Source organism: Diuraphis noxia, unplaced genomic scaffold, assembly GCF_037042655.1.
Source record: "Diuraphis noxia isolate RWA-SAM2 unplaced genomic scaffold, SU_Dnox_SAM2 contig0002, whole genome shotgun sequence".
Taxonomy (NCBI): domain Eukaryota; kingdom Metazoa; phylum Arthropoda; class Insecta; order Hemiptera; family Aphididae; genus Diuraphis; species Diuraphis noxia.
The window spans coordinates 8,129,154-8,150,935 of record NW_028301712.1 but is presented as its reverse complement, the minus strand read 5'-3'; the positions used below and the strand labels follow the sequence as shown (position 1 = coordinate 8,150,935).

Genomic DNA, 21,782 nt, shown 5'->3' with positions numbered 1-21,782 from the left:
TATCATTAAACGTAATAATTGGTTTTTTGACGTTTAGTTTTATTTTACTCACCCATATTATTTAAAAAATCATAACGTATAGACTAAATAGAGTCTTCAATTTTTTTGGGCAGAGGCCAATTTATTGTTTTTAAAGGCTCTTGAGCTATATTCGTAATAAAAATATAATGTATTACAATAGCGCACAGAAGTATTTTGAAAACACTTACAGCAGACATTCAGTAAAAAAATTAAACACTAACCCAATTTTTTCTTTCGAAAAAAATAATATTCTTGTTGCACTCCAAAATTATTTTGAATTTACTCAATTTTACTCACTTATTAATCACTGTAGGTATATCACGAAAATTAATTAGGTATTATAGACTTAAGTTTATATTATGATTTATAAACTTTCTTGTCAAACCAGTAATTTATACCCAACCCTCTCCAGAGCACTTGCAGCTGTAGTACTTTATAACTGGGTGCCATTGTTGTAATAGTGATTAAAAACTTACATATTATTTTTAAAGTTAGTTCATGTGCCTAAAAAAAAGACAATATACAATAGGTACAGTTAACAATTATATACCAAGAAAAATTAATTAAAATTGTATAGAACAATATTTGATTCCATTACAAAGTTCAGGTTAAATTTATTAGAAAGATTTAAATGATACACAATATTATGCTGGCGCACGAACAGGTACTCAAATACTAGCAGGCAATATTATGCTCTAAGGTACAATGTACAATATTTTGTTATACCTATGTAGTCGATATTTTAGAAACTCGACAAAACGACTACAGTATTTTCAACGGAAATGACAGTGTTCTTTTTTTTATAATGACTGTGGTAGCGATAGTGGATTTTTATTTTATTTCATACTTTTAACTTCTCAAAGAATAGACGTAAAAATCTCAGTAAACGTTAAAAATATAATATAATGTCTGATAAAATTGTAAAAATATCTTTTCGCCATTATGTGAAGCACTTTATACTCCCCTCTTTCATATCATATAACTCTATTTCTCGTGGTGATAAGTATTATTATCTAAAAAACTTAACATCTTTCAAGAGGTTAAATAGTGATTTTCACATCATCTTAATTAGGTACATCATTCTTATCACCTAAGTAGGTAGGTACTACAAATATTTTTAACTGAATTATATCCGATCAAAATAAACAATTTATTAAAAACGCATTAGAATGGAATTTAATTTATTATATATGTATAATATAAAAACAGTTATTAAAATTAATCGATATTATGCACTTGATTTAAATGAGCATTTCTACATAATGAATCTAATATGGCTTTGTCAGATTACACGTCATATTATTTTTTTCAATCAACCACTCGCAACGCACTAATTGTAAAAACCTATTTATTTATAATCCTACATATCCTATCACATCAAAATTCACTCCGATTTTTATGGATTATAAATCATAAAATGACGAGCATTTATTATTAATATTGTCTAAAGGCGTTAGCTACATTTTGTACGTCAATTCGTAAAACAATAAAGTATCTTCTAACGTTTGCTAAAATGAAGTGCTAATAATATGTACAGGTAGCATTAATGATTTAACAATATTGTTACCTTAAGAATAAATATTTATTCTACTCCGTGAATGTTAACACTATATATTATTACGGATGAACATTATTGTCTTACTAGGTGTATATACTACTCGGCTGTTGTCTACGACGACGAATTAATCGTTTTTACATTAATAATTTGATTAACGTTTTGTACGACATGTTTCGCATTTATTACGACTGTATATCATATTATATACATCATAATAATATAATATAGTGTTATGCGATATTCTAGAACTGTGTGCCTACCTGTAGGTATAATAATTAATAACCATATTATAAGTAGGCGATTTAATCGGATTACGTCATTAGTTACTGTTCAGTGGCTTTCGCCCCGGTCCGTAGCTTATACAACGACGATTATAATATTATAGTAGGCGTATATCAATATCGAATTTAATTCATTTTAATTTTAATAATATTATAACAATATGGGCGATGACGATTAGTCGTTCGAAACGGGATTTAGTAACAGTAGTTTTTTTCTTTCTCGATATGTCGTTCAGCCCTCCGGCAATTGTCGTTGTCGTTCGCTAACACTGCAACCTATATACGAATATTCGCCGACACATTGTATAACACATTTTATTATTATATCGAACATATAGCACTATAAGACCCGCGAATATTAGTAATATATTATAATACCTAATAGCAATAGTTTCGACTGTTTCGAGCATAGATGAATATAAAAATTCAATGGCAATAATAATAGACAATATAATGTTTATTGCGATGTACGCATTATACGACGTCATAATAACAAAGTATAACATACGAGTTGCCTATAAACGATTTTCGAATAGGTACGCAAATCAGCTGAACCATCCTAACCAACCTATTCACTCGAGTGGAATACGGCAGTTGTCGTTATTATTATCATTTTATACTGCCCATCGCGGACAGTTACGTAAATTATCACCTTCATCCGAAATATCTCACAGCTTTATTATATTATAATGACGACGATTTTTTATTCACCAATCAACGATTATAAAAATATCGTACAGATTGTATTATTCTAACGCGACGAGAATTATCACGCTTAAGATAAACTATTTTATTACATCTCCGGTGTATATTGTTGCGTTCGACTAAAACTGATAATCATTGGTCAACGTGTTTGTTACTGAACAATGCACGCGGTATCTATATATAGGTGACAATAGCCAATAATGGGACCTGCAGACTGCAGTAAGTTTTGGACATGGTGTAATAATGTTTCTATATGCATTTGATAGATTATTATTACAATAAGTCCTGCGATTTGAATTTGACGATTGATTTACTGCGATTTCTCACCGTCACAGGTCGAGTACTGGCTGGTGATGTGTATAAGAATAAAAAATGTTCTGAATTTATTATTACGCGACCGTTCACGTGACGAGTTGACGGGAGGCTCTTGGCAAAAAACACAACAATTTTCCAATTGATATTTTCATCCGTTTCACGAGATTTCAGTATTTGTATACTGTTATTATATTATCGCCATCAATGAAGATCTCCGAATAAGCTGAGCCCATTCTAAATACGACCAGCAATCGAACAGTGATTTTTACGTAACTTTGTCCGTTTGCGCATGTACAAAAGCACAATCGCTATGTAATGGTATATTATGTATAATATTATTATAATATATTGTTATTATTATTATGGCGAGTCGTGATCGTTTTCGCTAACGAAGCGATGTCGTTTTCACCTATTGTCGCACACAATATGAAATATTATTATAATAATGAGTTGGACACTCGGACAGTCGGGCGGAATTTATAATACAAAAAAAATATATGATTTATCATTTTATCATTATTATTGTCTACCTCTTCATCTGCAGTATACGCGTGCTGAAGGAAAGCACGATAATAGTAATATAATTATAACTAACGAGTAATAGTGGTCCATTATATGTATAGTACAGAGACACATGACTAGTAATTAATATAATATTAACGATATCACATTGGTAGCCATCGTAGTCGGATTATACGCCGAATGTGCGTTTTCGCTCGAAAATATATATACCTACGCTCCCCCCCTCTCACCTTATCACCCTCCCATTACGCTCAGCTTGGCTCTATAATATTGACTTTAAACATTGCTCTTGTGCATAGGCACTCGATGGGAACGCGTTATATAATAGTAATAATAATAATAATAATAATAGGTACGTTGTGTGTGCTCGGAAAACGCCCATCGTTTTGTGCCGAGTCACACGGCCGGAAACGGCAAATCAGTCCCGGTTGACGGCCTCATCACACCGTATACGTCTTGTCAGAAATAGAAATCCGCTATCGCTCATCAAATTTAGTCAATATCAGTATAGTTATAACGTAATCACATTTTATAGTTTTCCCGACCCTCAGATGGGCTCTCTATGAGGAGATCTGTGAATATTTTTGAGTTATGCTCTGAAAAAATGTGAATCTAACCAATTGCAACGTCATAGGCGTCATTACGGGGTAGCGAGGAAGGGGGGGGGGTAGTAATATTTCTACACTGCCATTTTTATAGGAGTAGCAAATTTATAGTTGTGCTACTCTACGAACCAGCACGATGTACGAGAAATTTATGAAAACAATAAAATTTTCTCGTTTATTTTTCTTCGGAAAATCACAACAAGTATAATATTTTTATGTTCTACTATTTGAAAAAAATCTATTTCTACGACAGAAAAAATGGTAATGCCTAACTTATTGATTAATTAGTTTAATGTCGTTTTAATTAATTTTGTTTTGAAAAGTTTTTTTTTAGATTTCACATGGGGGAGAGCTCAGTAGCTCTCCTCCCTCGGGGTTTCCACGGTTGCTATCCCATATGACTCTACTTCAAATTATGTCCCTGTGCAACATGGTATCCCCCGTTGTTACGATATTATGAGAGTTATCCAGAGAAGGTTTTCTGTTCCTTATAATATGGTGTAACGAATGTTACACAACGTATTAAGTCACGTATTTCAACAGTTATTATAATTCAATATGAGCAATGATTTGGTGTTCGCTGATCTCTTGTGCAGGGGTGGATATAAGTCCTATCGTTATGTATGTGCACCGGATGTATATTAACACAGACGGGTTTCGGAATTGTATTGCGTTTACAAATTTTATTTTTGTTTATAATATAGTATACAATGTGATTTATTTGTAACGTTATTGTACAGTGATTTATGAAGCCATGTGCCCATGTAAGTTATAAATGTGTGCTGTAAGTACACGGGTTGTGTCGTAAAGTTTCCTGGTGCAATTGTTTTCAATTTTCTGGTATTCTTGTTAAAGTATATACGCGAGGATTTTATTTTATGCAACTAACATTTAGTTCAATGAATTTAACTAAAATTTCGTGTTCAGACAATCTAATTTTTCGTTGAAACCTGTTTGCTGAGTAGGACACTAAAACAATATAATATAATAATAAATAATAATATAATAGTAGGTACGTCTTCGCACGTCTGTACGTCAACAATATAGTGGCCTTCTTGTTTACCCGCTATATTGTGCGTGTTACAATTACTTTTGTGTTTTTAGGACTGGATAATGTGTTTGTGTTGAGTACATAATACATGGAAAATTATAAATTATAATATTACGTAAATATAAAAATAAACCCTATACATGACCGATGAAGTTCGCACGTAAATATAAAATTTATAAATGGGTGAAAATTCCAAGGTGCACTTTTTGGGCAGCAGACATTCATTAATGAAACGCGACAATTAACCGATTTTCATATAATGATTAATTATTGTTTAGTTAGGAATCAGAAAATAATTTAATTTAATTTAAATTAAATATTATAAGATTATCGATTGTACATATTATACGTATTCTTGTAACTATGAGTTGTATACTGTTAAACTGATGAGTAATTTTATTCAGAAACCAATTCGAACAGTTGTATACTGGAAAGAATTTTTTTTGGAAACCAATTCGTACACTTTAATTGACCCAGGAACAAATTCCACGTTTGCTAATTTGCTGATTGTCAAGTATAATCTAATTGTATCCATAAGTAGGTACTCTTGTGTACATACACTTAAGATATTTAATTAATTCAATATCATTTTCAATTAATAATTTATTGAACTTGTTAAATGTTATAAAATATCATAATTAAATGTTTTAATTAATAAGAATACAAATAACATAAACAAGTTAGAAAAAAAACTTTGTTACTGCATTGTGTACTTGAAATAATTTTTTTCTTCTGGGCTTTTGATGGATAAATATTTTTTACTTGAAAATATTTTATGGTAACATTTAAAATGTTTCATTTTATTCTTGAAGTCGAAGAAATCTATATAAAAAATATTATCCAGTTTATACATTCGATGACTTATTTTTCGTAAAAAATTTTCCAAAAAGATGCATTTTTAACTAACAATATGTCATGTTTAATTTTTCAGCTCCTGATTGTTGTGCCAGCAATGGTAAACTGTTACCCATCGAAACTCTACATCCCAATTGTTTTCCCATTCCCGTACCCGCCAACGATCATTTCTATTCTAGATTTGGTACAGCGTGTCTACCGGCCAAAAGAACTGTATCGTCGGACGATTTTGGGTGCACTTTAAAACCACAGCAAAAGGTTTGTCGACTTGTTTGTTTTTAATTATTTTATTCATATTTCCGCAGTTGGGTGGAAATATGGGTAGACCCCTTACAACTCGTAAATTTATCCTGTGTGAAGTATTTATTAAAATGAAATAATGTTTGATTCATTTTTCAATACAACATCGTTACTACTATTACTAGAATATATTTTTAACTTCACAACTTCACATATGTATGACAGTATAGGTATTAGATTTAATTTATCATAGTTATTATTGTATTAACCTACTCAGATGTGATGGAAAACAAATAAAATAATAAGCATTGTTGAGGAGGGATTTATTAATTGAAGTTGATGATTAAATATTTTAACAAAACTATACAATACTTTGGAATTTTAACTATTTAATAACAATTGAATGTACAAATCGAATACCTAGTATTAAATTATTCTGTACATTTTTCAAACTTAAATTGTATTTATTTGATATCGAGTTTTATTCCTTTTCAACAACCAGTTAAATTGATGTGTGAACTTGAACGAGTTATTTTATTTATTATAGCCAATTATTTTTATGTCAATTATTTCAACCGAGAGATTGTAAACATTTAATAATTATATAACTATTTGGTCTAGAACGCAATTTCAATTCATATAGATTTCGATCATGCATAATAATTATTTATATTATGGAAAGGTAAAAACAAGAGTAGGTAGGTAGTTTAATTTAAAAAATAACATTAAACAAGAACGGTATTTTGGAGGACATGAATTTGACCACATAATAATAGATGCATATAGTACGTACGCGTTACAGTTCACGGAAAATCGCGTGCGTGGAAAGCGGTCCTCAATCGGTTGATCGGTTGATCGATTAATATTGATTTTTTATAATCACCCGCAGGTCATAGCAACGACCCATTTCCTGGATGCTTCACTCGTGTACGGTGCAACGGGTCAGACGGCTGGAAACCTGAGGTCGTTCAGGGGTGGCAGGATGAGGGCACAGATCACAAGAGACGGCCGAATGTTCATGCCAAATGTCAACACTCCAACGCAATCCTGTAACGTTGCCACAAACACAGAAGTCTGCTACAGAGCAGGTGATAAAAATATATTTAAAAAAAAATACAATTCAAATTGAGGTAAAAAAAAAAAATGTATTGGTTATAATACTATTGAATTAAATCTATGACTTATATTCAAACTTTTAATCGATTTTCCCATTCGTCTATACTGTGTACGCATGAAACGATTATACCAACCTGAATTTTATATGACTTATTGACCTATTATAATATTATGTGTTTGCATTTACTGCGGCGTATATGTAAAACAAAATAATTTAATCTTTTTATATTTCCCATCAATCGTGTGTTAGTTTGGTCTAGTAAATGGGTCAATTACTACAGCAGCGGTTACGGTTGTGATCGCATTTTGTTTGTTTAATATGTTGTTCGTAGGCAATTCGTAGCCAATTAAAAATGACATAAACTCACATAGACCATAATAAACACAATAGTCAAATCTCACACACAAGGTGGATAAGTTTAAATGGCTGGATTACAATGTGTACAACACAACTCGTGTATTTTGCATACGTTTTAAAACTTTAATTATTTTTATCCTTAAATGACGACGGTAAAATAAAGTTACGTTGCGGTCTCACAGCATGTGCAACAGTTTTATATAGCTATACTGATATGTCACGATTTCATCGAAGGATCAATATCGTTACTCTTATGTTTTGAATTTGATCGTGGAGATATATTTTTTTTATATATATAAAACACTTGAGTATAATATACGGATAAAAGTATTATGATGCTTCTTTTTGTATTTGAATGTACGATATTATTCGAAACATTTTAAATGCCGATTATTCTAATACGCGCGTTGTAAATGTTTTTGTGTTCTTATGCGTGTGAAAAATAGTTGAATAATGATAATAAATTGTAATATTATAATATCATTATGATTAATACAAATTAATGATGAGTGAAAAAAAAAACTCGCATCTTCAAAAATAATCCACCAAACAAAATTTTGTTCTTAATACCTATCACACGCCACGAGGCACACATAAAATACGCCTCTCGTTAATAATAATTTTAGAGGTACACAGTAAAAATGTCAGCATATTTATATAGTGGTGTATGAATGTTAAAACGTTATCGTTTCTTTCGGTCTCGATTAGGCGACGGCCGAGTGAATCAACATCCGGACATGGCCGTGTCGCAAGTGGCCCTTTTGCGGTTGCACAACTTTTTGGCGACAGAGTTTGCTCAGCTCAACCCGCAATGGAACGACGAGATACTGTACCAGGAAGCCAGAAAGTTTGTCATCGCCATCATCCAGCACATCACGTACAACGAGTTCCTGCCAATTTTATTAGGTAATTTAACTAATTTACAAAATACCAATGACACCATTTGGACGTCGCGGCGTTTCATTTACTGCAGGGACAAAACAATATTATCCAAAATTGAATTACAACGTACCATTATAATATCACATTTACGTTCAATTGTATTTTAAATATTACGATTTGCATAATATAATCTAAAAACTCAAGTCAAATAGGTACTCAGAAATATATAATTTAAATAGGAAATAAATACATAGATAATATACAGTTTCAAATACTGTTTATTATAATTATATGACTAAGATAAATTTTATTATATCCTAATGTCTTGTCATCTACACCTACTAAAACACTACAAGTTAACATAATGTGTAGTTGAAGTTCAATACTCGTTATATACCTATATCCATACAATGTTGTAAGAGTAGAAAAAAAAACAACAAGATGTTAACATTATAATAAACATTAAAAATTATACATAAATTGTATTAATAATATACTGTACTATACGTACGATGTGACAATATGAAAATCGATGACTACTAATAATAATCTTAACAATACTAATACCAAAAATTATTATAATATTGGTAAAAATAATGATTATATTGTGTTACTCGTTTTTATAAATAGTAAAAAGTACAAATTAAAGTTATAATAAATTACTGGTTACTTTTCATAAGATTATACCAATGGTAAGAAACCAATTCATTGGAAGTGAATACAATTAGGTCATCTTTAATTTTATTATATCCTACCTAGTAGACGCCATATGTATTTATATTGATGACAGTATATATACAATAAGCTGATAAGATTTGTTAATAAATATTTTCATAATAATATATTTAAATCAAATAAGTTTTTAATACCTATATAATATAATATATCTTGATAAATTTATTTCTAACTAAATTAATTAAATTGAATTCAATCAAAATTTAAAATCACATTTATTTAAAACTTTTCTTGTTAAACAGTTCATAAAACAAATATGACTTTATACCTTTCCCCAAAATACTAAGATTTAGATCCTTCGACATAAGGTAGTACATAACTTTTCTGAATAGGTACACGTATAAATAAACATAATAGTTCAAACTCGATATTAAATATTGATCCTTCTTTTATTACAAGTTTCACCACACGGTGGTATTATGCTTTATATTAAAAACATATCATAATACCCTGTACATTATATAATATGATATCTAAAGTTTGATGCAAATTTAAACCAGTCGATAACTTCGGAAAACAATTTATAGAACTTAAAATAGAAACATAAAAAATAAAAATAACAATAACTGTATAAAATAAGTATTTTTAACCTTGTGGGTAATAATAGTTTTGTTATTTATAGGTGAAAATTACGTTCGTGAAAATGGCATCTCCACACTAAAACAAGGTTATAGTAATTTGTACAACTCAAACATTAATCCATCCACACTGGCTAGCTTTGCTGGTGGAGCATTTAGATCATTGCACAGTCTGGTGCCATCCATTTTTAAGTGAGTGAAATAAATTACTCAAATACAAAAAAAGCGGAGTACATAATTGTTTTTATTTTCCAATTGTTCAGCTTGGTGAATGAAGATCGCGAAAACGGTGCCGCGCCAACACGTTTCAGTGAATGGATGAACAAGCCTGGTATCATACAAAGACCGGGTAACTATGATATGTTCCTGAGAGGTATTGCGACACAACCTCAACAAGCACAAGACATATTTTTCAGTGAAGAAGTGAGTACTTACCGAAATGGTGATGTGATTTATTACTTTTTCTCGTATGGGTTATGTTTGTGAAATAAAATACCTATATACCTACTTGCGCCGAAAATACCATACGACAGTTTAAGTTTGGTTGAGTGGGAATCTATTAATAAATAATTTATTTAATTAATAGTTTATTAGCAGCTATCACACTCATTAATATATTAAATAATTCCTGTAGAAAATTATGTATAATATCCGTGTTATAAAAAATCATTACATTTCTTTTGCATGCATTAAAATATAGTCGTTAACACGGAGAAAATATTTAATAATATACTGATCAAATTTATAGATATCGATTTTACCCCATAATTATTTTAAAATCCTGTTTTATGAATATGTTTTTTTCTTCCTTGGTCGAAATGTAGTATTATGGGATTAAAAATGAAGACGATCATTATAAACACAAATTTATACACCAAATTATTAATTTTTCTTATTCATCCGATCGATACGGTAAAATAACCAAATTATTATGTATGTATAATATATACAAACTTTGATCATAATTTATTTGATACCTAATTGACCATATAATTTTGCTAACGATTTAATTCAATTATGAATTATAATAACATTATATATTTTTTTTTAAAACATTTTATGTAATTACGATTAATAATTTTGTTTACAACAAAGTTAAATAATCGTAATGATTGAATAGTAAATTATTATTGAAAACATTAAAATACGTATTATTCAACTGAAGATTTAAATGATGGCTTTTGATTTTTAGATCACTGATTTGCTGTTCAGAGCGAATGGTCCCCTGGGCCAAGATTTGGTAGCGAAAGACATACAACGTGGTCGGGACATGGGAATACCTTCTTATAATCACTTCAGGTCGCTATGTGGATTACCGAAGGCTTCGACGTTCGATGATCTCAGAGACGTCATGGACGAAGAGGTAATTTTCTCAACAATAATTAATCAAGGACTGTGTTTATGATTGAAGAAACTTGAAAATATTTAATTTGCAGAGAATTGAACGATTAGCTAAAATCTATCCGACAACCGACGACATCGATTACCTGGTCGGCGGTATGCTCGAAAGAATTATTCCGGGAACGCTAACCACTCCTTCCTTTAGATGCGTCCTCGGGGAAGGATTCTTCCGTTACAAAGCAGGCGATAGATTCTTCTACGAGTACGATATATCGCCTGGAGCTTTTTCACCGGGTAAGCATTAAGAATTTTTTCACTGAGTATTGCTACAGCTGTTAAAAATATATATTATGTATAGACTATCTCCTAAAATGCTAATTTCTCATTCCTATTTTAGTGCTCAGCTATGTAGTATGTTGTATTATTTATTTGACATTAAACTTTTTTAAATTTCCTAGACGGATACTTAAAGACGGTTTTAAAATATAAGTAGATATATGTAATATTAAAAGTCCAGAAAAATTATTGTTAGTAAATTATAAAATTCCAATAGACAAAATATATTGATTGCTATAATAATAATTTTCAAATAATATAATTATTGCTCCGATATTTCCTGGACCCGTGGTATTTAGCGTATTTTAAGAGATGATATTTGAAGAAAAAAGTGAAAATACGATTCAAACAAATGTACCTACAGTTAAAGTACAGCCTAGAGATTCAGAATATGATCGGTGAACCAGCTGTGCACAGCATTTTACACTCGTCATTATTTATTGCCACGCCTGCACGTTCCCTCCAATCGCCGAAAGACGTATCTCCAATAACATAGTTTTAAACGTTTTTTTCACGGTTTCAGATCAACTTTCCGTCATCAGGAGGTTCTCGTTGTCCACTCTTATCTGTCTGACCGGCGATAACATACAAACGATGCAGAGAAATGCATTCCTGCAAATCAACCCCGGGTAAGTTATTATATATTGAAATAATATCTCATATATTATGCACCAATAAAATAAAATATATATACATATGTAATTTGCATCATCGCGCAGGTTATCAAAAATGTGATTTTAAATTAGTGACAAAATAAAAATATGTGACTTTCCCACACGTGTACACAACAATGATGATGTAGGGTAAAGAAAGGTATATTCGTGATACATGTAATTTCGTAATATTTCTTTCATCGTTTGTAACGAACATACTTATTAGCCGAAAAACATCGAAATAGCGTTACATAGTACCCTAGGTATTATTTTCGGTTGACGTAGAGTCGTTAGGCGCGTGTGGTACATCAATTGTTTCCTATTTTATAGTTTGTACATTCTTTATCATTATTTACATAAGTTCAGCTCATTTGTTTTAACGTACTTGTCCAAATCTTTGATTTTTTTGACTTGTGTTAAAGTTAAGTGAATTATTTTCATTGAATTTAAAACTAGAAAACATGCTTGATGGTTAGGGTAGGTTAAGGTTAAGGTTAGGTTAGATTAGTTATTAATTATTAGTTATTATTTATGATTATTAATTATTACCTAAACATTATCACGAAATTAAATACCATATCACCAAACTACCTAACTTTTCTCAATGACTTTTGAACTTTTATAAAGACTAACCAGACGACTTAAAATTCAAAAACTGAATATATTATAGTCACTTTACTCTTTGTACATCACACAATTAAATAAATTAAGTATAATTACCGAAATTTTATTTATAATTAAACTTTTAGTTAAATTATCACGAACATACCTTCTTTTACCCTATGTCATATGGAATTGCGATTTATATCCAACATAATTAAAATCGATGTACATACACTTAGTCTGCCGTTATAATAAACGCCATTTCACGAAAGCTTCGCAAGTATTTGTATTGATGTGCGTTTAACGCAGGCGTCGGTGTGTCTATAGTAATATTTGAACTTAGGCTAAGAACATAATCACGTTCTATATTCAACCGCGATTTGTAAACTTCCCGAGTACGACGAACGAATGGAATTTAATATCAAAAGTACCTGTACATCCAAAATGTAAAAGTAGCAAAATTATTTTTTGATTATTGGTTACGTCTTGTTACTATTATTATTACTCGATTCTTAGCGAGGAATATTATTATACACTTGTTATTGGTACCTAATACCTAGTTGATTGAGCTTATAGATACCGCGCGTGGATCGATTTTAATTTTGTTGTGAAAATTATTATAATCCCTGCAGATGCCACCCGCCTGTGCGTCGTGCAAATTAAAATTATATTTAACCAATTTTGGTCGGTAATTTTTTTAGTTGGGTAAATTTTTATACAAATCACACACAACTCGAAATGTTGTATTGGTACTATCGTATTATAGCTGCCATATCGCGATGAAAATGATTTTTACATATTCAAAGGTTCTTATTACTTTTTGTTTTGATCCCGACACAGGAACGCTTTGGTCCCATGCAGACAGATCTTGACGGAACTTGATTTGGCTCCTTGGAGATTCCAAAGTTAACAAGCTTAGAGAAAAACGAGAAAAAAATCAACGTTGCGTTTGTGATATATTGTGTGTATAATAGTACCAGAAGTTAGTCTTAGTATTCAATGTTTAAATATTTTTATGTTAAGTCAGGTAAGTTTAAATTATTATTATATGCATCGTTACCAAGATTTTAAACACAAATCGTCCAAAAGTCCGAAAACAGAATTAAATAGTGCCAATAATTTTTATTATACATAGGTTGTTTTTATTCAGAAAATTATAAAAAAAAAAAAAAAAAACAATATTACTTAACGCACTATTGATTTTCTGATAATTAATTAATAATAGTAATGTTATTTTTTCATCATAAACTTTTTAACTTGTCTATTCTTGAATTTTTAAATGCTATGATTTTTGTGTAACTCGTCTTTTATACTATGAAGTGTGTTGAACATATTATTACCTAGACTCTTAAACGTGCCATAGCAAAAAAATATCGAAAAAAAATTTAGTGTTTTTAAACATAATGTAAACATCTATACTTTTCAAAATGTTGAGCCGACATTTTACAATGATTTTTATTCGCGGTTTCCTTTACTCCGTGAAGTTATTATAAATGCTTCTCATGAATATAATATATGATAATATTATGTGTTTATTCCTAAAATATTAGTTTTGTATTTAATTTATTTAGAAAAATGTATATTTACATTGTATCGTAAGTTAATATGTCGATATAATTATCTTATTAATTGTATGTACTTGTATAAAATAATGTATTGACTTTTGTTTGTATTAAAAAGAATTAAGATATATAATAATATATGAATCTGTGTAAATTGTTCGTTTGTTTTTGTTTTGTCTCATCACAAAAACCCATCATTTTCCAGTGTCCGTTTGATTTTCCCAACTTTCTCGGTGCTAATCGGTGGCAACGGAGATCGACACAAGCCTCCTCTGTAGCCCAACAGTTCCATCGCTGCTTTGAGACCGGCTGGTCCACATTCTTGCATCAGCTGCAAAATAAACACAGTTGTTAAAAACGAGCAGCCCGTCAGTTTATTTACGATTCATATAATTGTGTTCAATATTATTATTGCGATCGATACCAATAAACCGATCAACCGCAATAATAAGTCTGATCTGCAGTATAATAAATACCTAGCTATTGCGTTATAGATGTAATCAGAGCATATTTTAACATACAAAGTACGTCGCACTAGTGCCCCCCCCCCCTCAGTGGGAAAAAAGAGTTGGGTCTGAAAATTGATTTAACTTATACTTGTATTCCTCTAGTAAAATTTTTCAACAAAAGTGCCACCCTGTAAACATTATTTAAAATATGCTCTGGATGTAATTATTCTGTCGTAAATCGTAGTGATATACCACGGTAGAAATTCAAACTTCATTTATATTATACTGTCCGTAACCCACAAGTGGTTTATAAACCATTTAATAATAAATAATCGTCCAAACGACTTACCAGCAAATCGATATTGACGAGTTTCCTTTGCAATTCCAAAGCCTCGTGCCATCGACCAGCCACAGCCAGTTCGTGCATCTTGCACAACGGTTCGCCGAGCACAGCGGCCAGGCCGTTTATTCCACCTGAGCATCCTTGAAGTAAAAAAAAAAAAAAAAATAGATAAAAATGATTCAAGCTCAACAAATTCATCTCAAAGGGACGGCAGACTTCGTTAGAATATTTAAATATAAGTCGCGCACGATTTACCGACAAGCATGGCGGCCAGTAAATAACTCGCCGACCCGGCAACGATTTGAAATCTCTGGTCTCGCGTTTCGTTGACCAGCGCTGCGAGTTTTCCCATCTAAGTCGGAAACAAAAACAAAAACAAAAACAAAATCTATAACTAAAGCGCGTTGTATCCTCATTTCCATTTATTCAAACAGCCTGGCGCCTTACGTCTTTATCCTTAACGCCAACTATGTTCGGATGTTCGGACATTTTCTTCAGTACTTCGACGCTGAGGTCGATACCGGTCACGGGCACCATGTTGTACACTATGACCGGAACAGGACACGAGTCGGCCACCGATGCGAAATGCTCGTACAAAGAGTCCTCCTGAAAGTTTTTTTGTTATATCGGATATCTTGGGAGGGGGGGGGGAGACTCGGTAAAAATAGGACATTGTGAACTTTAGATGCTTTAAATAGTAGTGATACAAACTGAGAATGTTATCATATAGGTACAAAGACAATGATTATTGACTCGAACAACAATCTCGTTGGAGTATTTATCGAATGGCATTCAAATATAATCGATTAGATACGGTTGTTGTTACTAAAAAAAAAAAAAGGTTGAACGAATTCAAAGCTGTTTTTATAATATACTCATATTATTGTATCAATAGCAATATTATTAATAATGGTTGAATAAAAATACAATTTTATTTCGGTATAATTATACCCGATTGAAATCTATTGCATTAATAATAAACGATTTTACCTCGAGACTATATTTTTTATTTTTATTTTATAACATTTTGATTGAACCTAAATCGATGGATTATGTGTAAAAAAATGGAAGTGGCTAATTAATAATCACCCAGAACATTATTTCCTTAATACTGTTTAATACCGGTCATCTATTAATAACCTTTGTGCAATGATAGACGAATTCAATATTTTTAAGTTTTTTTTTTTAATGATTTCTAGCTATACGCTATGGTTTTTATAAATTATATTATATTTTATTTTTTTACAACTAAAATTAAAGAATTTAAAATTTGTATTACATTTTTTTCTTATAACCTAAGATGGCTATTTTAAAAATAAGCATTTAAAAACAGTTTTGGCTTTAAATTTATTTCTTGCTTATCAGTGTTTTGTTATCCTTAAGAAGTAGGTGATCAATAATAAATACATATATTTTATCATTATTTAACATGACTGCGTGATGTATACCACCATCATTAGTCAAATAGAACTGTTACATAATGTATATTATTATTTTTTATACATACAAATTTACAATATTGTTGGTTTAAAATAATAAATTCTATGAAATTGTGTTAAATGAATATTATATAAATGTACTTGTAAGCTATAACGTAAAATGAAAAATTTAGTACTTTTCGGTAAAATTTTATGATATTACCACGGAAGGAGAAAAATTATCATGACTGAGTTGTACAGTTGTACTTCTTTTATTGTTAGTTAATATTGATAATAAATAAGAATAAATCACACCTACTATTATTTTTATTTTATTTTTTGTTGTTGTAAATGACCAAGTAGGTTCCTACTTAGGTATAATGTACAGGATGATTCATCACGTTTATCCTCGTCCACCCTCGCTGCCACTATTCATTATATATGTTATGGATAACATGTCCCAAACTTGGCTTCTTCCTAAACTTTAAAACGCCATATATTATGTATGTGCACAATATGAAAATTACCGGTTCTACTTCTAACATATTCATATTAATCAAATATACGAAATTGGGGCTCAATCTTTCAAGATTCACGATAAGTCAGGATATGGGTGCTACCAGCACTATTTGTGGAGAAGGAAGTGGGCGAATGATCCCCTCTGTAACCACTGCGAGTAGCTGGAGAACACAGTAGAGCATACGGCTCAATATGGAACAGTGCATCCAGTGCAACAGGAGCTGCTCGCTGATGACACGTCGAAGAGACATCAGATCGATGCGTCGGCCGAGAAGCAAATGTTTACGTTCTGTAGGATGGTGGAAACGATTCTCCGGCAGAAAGAGGCTGTTGAGCGAGACAGTAGGAAAAGAGAGAGGTGTACGGTTATGGTAAATATGAAGTAGTTCTGTGGACCGAAGGCTAGTTTTTCAGGGTGGTTAAGGGCCCAAACGTATGTATAGCTTCCAAGTTGGTGAATAAACGTTATGGGTGGCAGAATTGCGATAAACAGTTCCCACCAAGTCCGGGGGTTTTTTTTTTTGGTAAAAAAAAAGGTATGTAATTATGTGTAATTTTACCTACCGTCATTCTGGTTTTGAAATAGAAAGGACTCATCACCAAAACTCCGTCTGCTCCAACTTCAGCCGCGGCTTTACTAAGGTCGCACGTCAGCTTAGTCGCTATATAATTACAACCATTTAAACATAATTGAATATTTAATATTCATTAATAATTAATTGTTTTATTTTGAATATGTGCACGTGTATGATTTTATTTTGGAAATACCTACTGAATTAAGTAATAGACTGAAATACTCATGAAGGTATACATCATAATGTTATATATAGGGGTGGCCACAACGAATCAATTAAATCTTAAATCAATTTCGTCAGGCTCTTGAACCAAACTTAGACTAAAATATAAAAGTAAATAAATGTTCCTTCATTTGTTTTAAAATGAAAAATGCATCTTTAATTTATAAACATTGTTTTACAATGTATGGCTCACCTCGAATTAACTTTATAAATTTGCGGCTCCCAAAGTTAAGGTTAGTGGCCACCCTTGTTATATATTGTATGCCAATAGCCACAGACGCCTTGGCTTATTTATTTAAATAAAATAAAAAAAAATAATACTATTGTATACCTTTCTATTTTTATTTTGCATCTATAACTAAAGTATATACATATAATATGTTTGTATATAGCTACTCATCTATTATCATGCATGTGATGCAAACATGACATTTTATGTAATGCTTTAAAATAAATTAGTCGAATAATAATACATTCTTTGTTTAGGAATTGATTTCGATTATATTTTATAATTGACACGCAAGGACTAAAATCATAATCATCTGACCAATAGTATTCGTCGGTTGAACGAGATTCGCTATAAAATATTATATTATATATGATATGTATTTTTTCATCTCACATTCACATGTTGTCCCCGCTATCAGTAATTTTTCTTTTCCAATCATAGATCGAATTTTAGACACCATTTCTATTTTTTCTTCGGCTTTTAAATATGGTCCTTCACCATTAGATCCACCCACACAGTAACCTGAAAAAATAACACTTTATAGGTACTCAGTTTTTACATGACCGAAAATTCAATTTCAATATTAGTATACAATATCTTAGTTACGATTTTTTTCCCTCAAAAACAGTTAAAAATAATTATAATAAACGCGAGGTTTATTAAAAAAAAACATTTTACATTTTCAATTAATTTTTTAATTGAGGTTAAGCTAATATAGTGCTATTAAAATCACCAACAATTAAAAATGTTAAAACCATCACAATATGATAATGCATTATTAATTTATTATGAAATAAGGTTTGTAATTTGGTATTGTTATAAACAAAACTTTTATCTTTCTTATTAATGGTGTAGAATCAAGTTGGACAAAAAGGAAATGGTTTTTGTATGTTGTACAATATTGTTTGTCAATTTAATTAAAATTAATATGAATTACATATACCTATAATATTATTGTTACACAACATGTAGAAATATTTAATTCATGCTTATAAAGTTTCTGTGTTTATTTTATATATTTTACGCACTATTTATTGTATTATAGACTTATAGTTTTACTTGATAGTATTTTGCTTTGAAATAAGATGAAAATAGTGAAACCATAATGAAACGTTTAATGTAAACTTTAAAAAAATGAGTCTATATATAAATATCTTTATTCGTGAGTATTAATTTACTAAAATTTAATGAATTATACATAATATATATATACATACATGTATACTTTCAATTGAATGTATTAAAATATTTTATATTTATTTTAAGTAAATACACTTCACTTCTAGTGTCATAATCTTAACGGAACTAATTCTTCACACACGTAAACGTATGACGAAGTCGCTTAGATAATAAATAATAATAATAATAATAATATGATTGTTATTATTTATTAATCATATCGCATATGTAATTGTTATGAATTAAACAATTACGCATGAGGATTATAATATTCAAGTATCCACACTCATATTATCTAGTAAAATATTCAACATGTGACTATAATCGCCAATAAGGTATGATAAACTACTCAACCATATCACCTTTAAAATAATTTCAATCTAAATAAACACGTTATAATTTATAAACATAAAAAAAATGGGCAAAGTGGTACCGACTGATTTACCACTCTATAACAAAGTGCTATACAGATGTAAGTAGGTGTTGAGTGGGTCACTTTAATGGGAGTGTTAAGTTTGAATTCAACGATATAATATAATAATTTTATACCTACAAAACACGATTTAAGTCTAAGACGATCTGTAAATTTAATATATATTATATTTATATAAAAGTATATAATATTATATATTACTAAGTATATTTTATAATATTAATGCTATTTTTAAAGTAATTTATTTTACTATTAATAATACAATATAGATTTAGGTTTTTTAGTTTAATAAAATATGTATGAACTGTCTATGAGCAAACTTGTTTAAAATTTTCAACCCTTTGTTATTATTTTTGACTACAAAATAACTTATAATATTTTGAATTTAAATTTTGATGAATTTAGTTGATTTACAAAAAAAACCAAAATCAAATTTGTTGAAAACTGGTCTTGCATAAAAAATCCCGTTTAATCTTAATTTTTTTGAAAACTTCATAGAATTTTCATCCCTCAAATACACTATAACTATATATATATTTTTCCACTAAAAAGTTATTGAAGTGGATAATCGAAGCATTATTTCGATTACTTATCGTATACACAGACACATAACATTGTATAATATGATCAATACATTCATCACTCCGCTGAGAATCTAAAACGATACCACAGCGAACAGATACTGACTCCACACTTGATTCCAAAAAACGCCATCAAACTCAATTTTTGGTTATTACAATAATTGTATAACCACGTGACAACGAATATTTGTATTTAGTAAAATCTTAAATTATCCGTGATATTTTAACCAGAGCATCGAGTGATGTGAACGTCGTGGTAATATTATAATATTGAGTGACGATTAGAAAACGAAAAAAAAAACAAATGGGAATTTCATCTTTAATTCGGAATCTGATCATCACAACAATCGCCATGCCCCCCCCCCCCGTTCCACCGCTGAACAGCAATTATTTCACGTGACGATCGTTTATTACAAATAACTTGAATTTTGAATTTAAATCATGATTTTGCTCTAACGATTTTCGACAATAGTATAATATCTTTGATATACAGTTGATATAATAATAATAATAATAACATGATTTTTCATCGAAAACATCATCAGGGAACAGGAGATTATACCATCACCCGTCTTAAGATAGGGCACTCCCACATCACCCACCAACACCTCGTGAAGAGAGAAGGTCCTCCAGACTGTTTTAGCTGCGATACGCCTTAACCTAAAATCTAAGTAAAATCTAAACGTATCTGTCTATCTTTATCATGTATCTTTCAATAGCATATCGTATCATAATGTACAATAATTATCCAATAATGTATAGTAGTCGTATTAATTAACGTAGATATAATGTCAGTCTAATGGCCATAGCTGCCGCGGACATTGTTTGATAAAAAAAAAAAAATAATAATAATAATAAAATATATTATGTTGTCACCTCTGAATGGTATTTTTTCCCATCGCTCGAAATTGAACGCCAACGCTCCGTAGTCGATGTCTCCGTTTGCCCTGTAAGGAGTGGGTATGGGCACGAACACTCCGCCGAGATCGAAATTCGCCGCCTTGGACGAGCTGCTGCTGCTGTGCCGGTGCAACGCCATCGCCGGTCTGATCGTTTTGGATAAAAGTTGCAGTCCACGCATTTCGGGGGTTTTATTTTATTTTGTATTATCGTTTTTTATCGTCACTCAGACTAGAAATCAAACTCGGAACTAGTTCAGTTTCGGAATCGGACTAGGACTGTGAAACGGACGGCACACTCAGTGGCACATTGTGGGCATAATGTTATGTCGGAATTCACGATACGTCGTATATTTTTGTTATGAAGTTGCCGCGAAGCCACAAAGGGTTCCAATCGGTAATAATAATAATAATACGATATCACTGCCGGTACGTATCGCGTTCGGTGGTCTGAGACATTAGATCCCATCGTGACGTAATCATGCACGGGTACAGAGGTTCTCAAATTATTTTTGTAGAAGCATATTAGTTTCACGTCTTGAAGTAGACCCACTGCTGTCATGATTTACAGAAACGGTGGGAGTTACATCATATCATAATATACTTAATATGTCTTTC

At 30.8% G+C, this 21,782-nt stretch overlaps 2 protein-coding genes and 1 long non-coding RNA gene across 3 annotated transcripts in view; 1 reads left to right on the top strand and 2 right to left on the bottom strand.

Annotated features, from left to right (window-relative positions):
- The window catches only part of LOC107163971 (peroxidase-like), a 44,191-nt gene extending 29,720 nt beyond the window's left edge, over positions 1 to 14,471 (top strand). Inside the window, exons 5-13 of the mRNA XM_089219384.1 lie at positions 5,990 to 6,171; positions 7,043 to 7,241; positions 8,336 to 8,533; positions 9,867 to 10,014; positions 10,086 to 10,245; positions 11,015 to 11,185; positions 11,259 to 11,457; positions 12,023 to 12,128; positions 13,596 to 14,471. Of these exons, the coding sequence (XP_089075510.1) occupies positions 5,990 to 6,171; positions 7,043 to 7,241; positions 8,336 to 8,533; positions 9,867 to 10,014; positions 10,086 to 10,245; positions 11,015 to 11,185; positions 11,259 to 11,457; positions 12,023 to 12,128; positions 13,596 to 13,665 (1,433 nt within the window). The 3' untranslated portion in view covers positions 13,666 to 14,471. The remainder of the gene's footprint in view (positions 1 to 5,989; positions 6,172 to 7,042; positions 7,242 to 8,335; positions 8,534 to 9,866; positions 10,015 to 10,085; positions 10,246 to 11,014; positions 11,186 to 11,258; positions 11,458 to 12,022; positions 12,129 to 13,595) is intronic.
- LOC107163989 (4-hydroxy-2-oxoglutarate aldolase, mitochondrial-like) lies at positions 13,858 to 21,507 on the bottom strand. Its single transcript, XM_015511649.2, has 7 exons — positions 21,142 to 21,507; positions 18,466 to 18,594; positions 17,611 to 17,708; positions 15,557 to 15,715; positions 15,365 to 15,461; positions 15,116 to 15,249; positions 13,858 to 14,648 (listed from the first exon to the last, which is right to left on the bottom strand). The coding sequence occupies exons 1-7, from the start codon at positions 21,344 to 21,346 to the stop codon at positions 14,499 to 14,501; spliced, it is 972 nt and encodes a 323-aa protein (XP_015367135.2). The 5' UTR covers positions 21,347 to 21,507; the 3' UTR covers positions 13,858 to 14,498.
- On the bottom strand, positions 15,747 to 17,600 carry LOC149058037 (uncharacterized). Its single transcript, XR_016190241.1, has 2 exons — positions 16,847 to 17,600; positions 15,747 to 15,934 (listed from the first exon to the last, which is right to left on the bottom strand). It is a non-coding gene; the product is annotated as an uncharacterized LOC149058037 (long non-coding RNA).
- Positions 21,508 to 21,782: the final 275 nt, after the last annotated feature.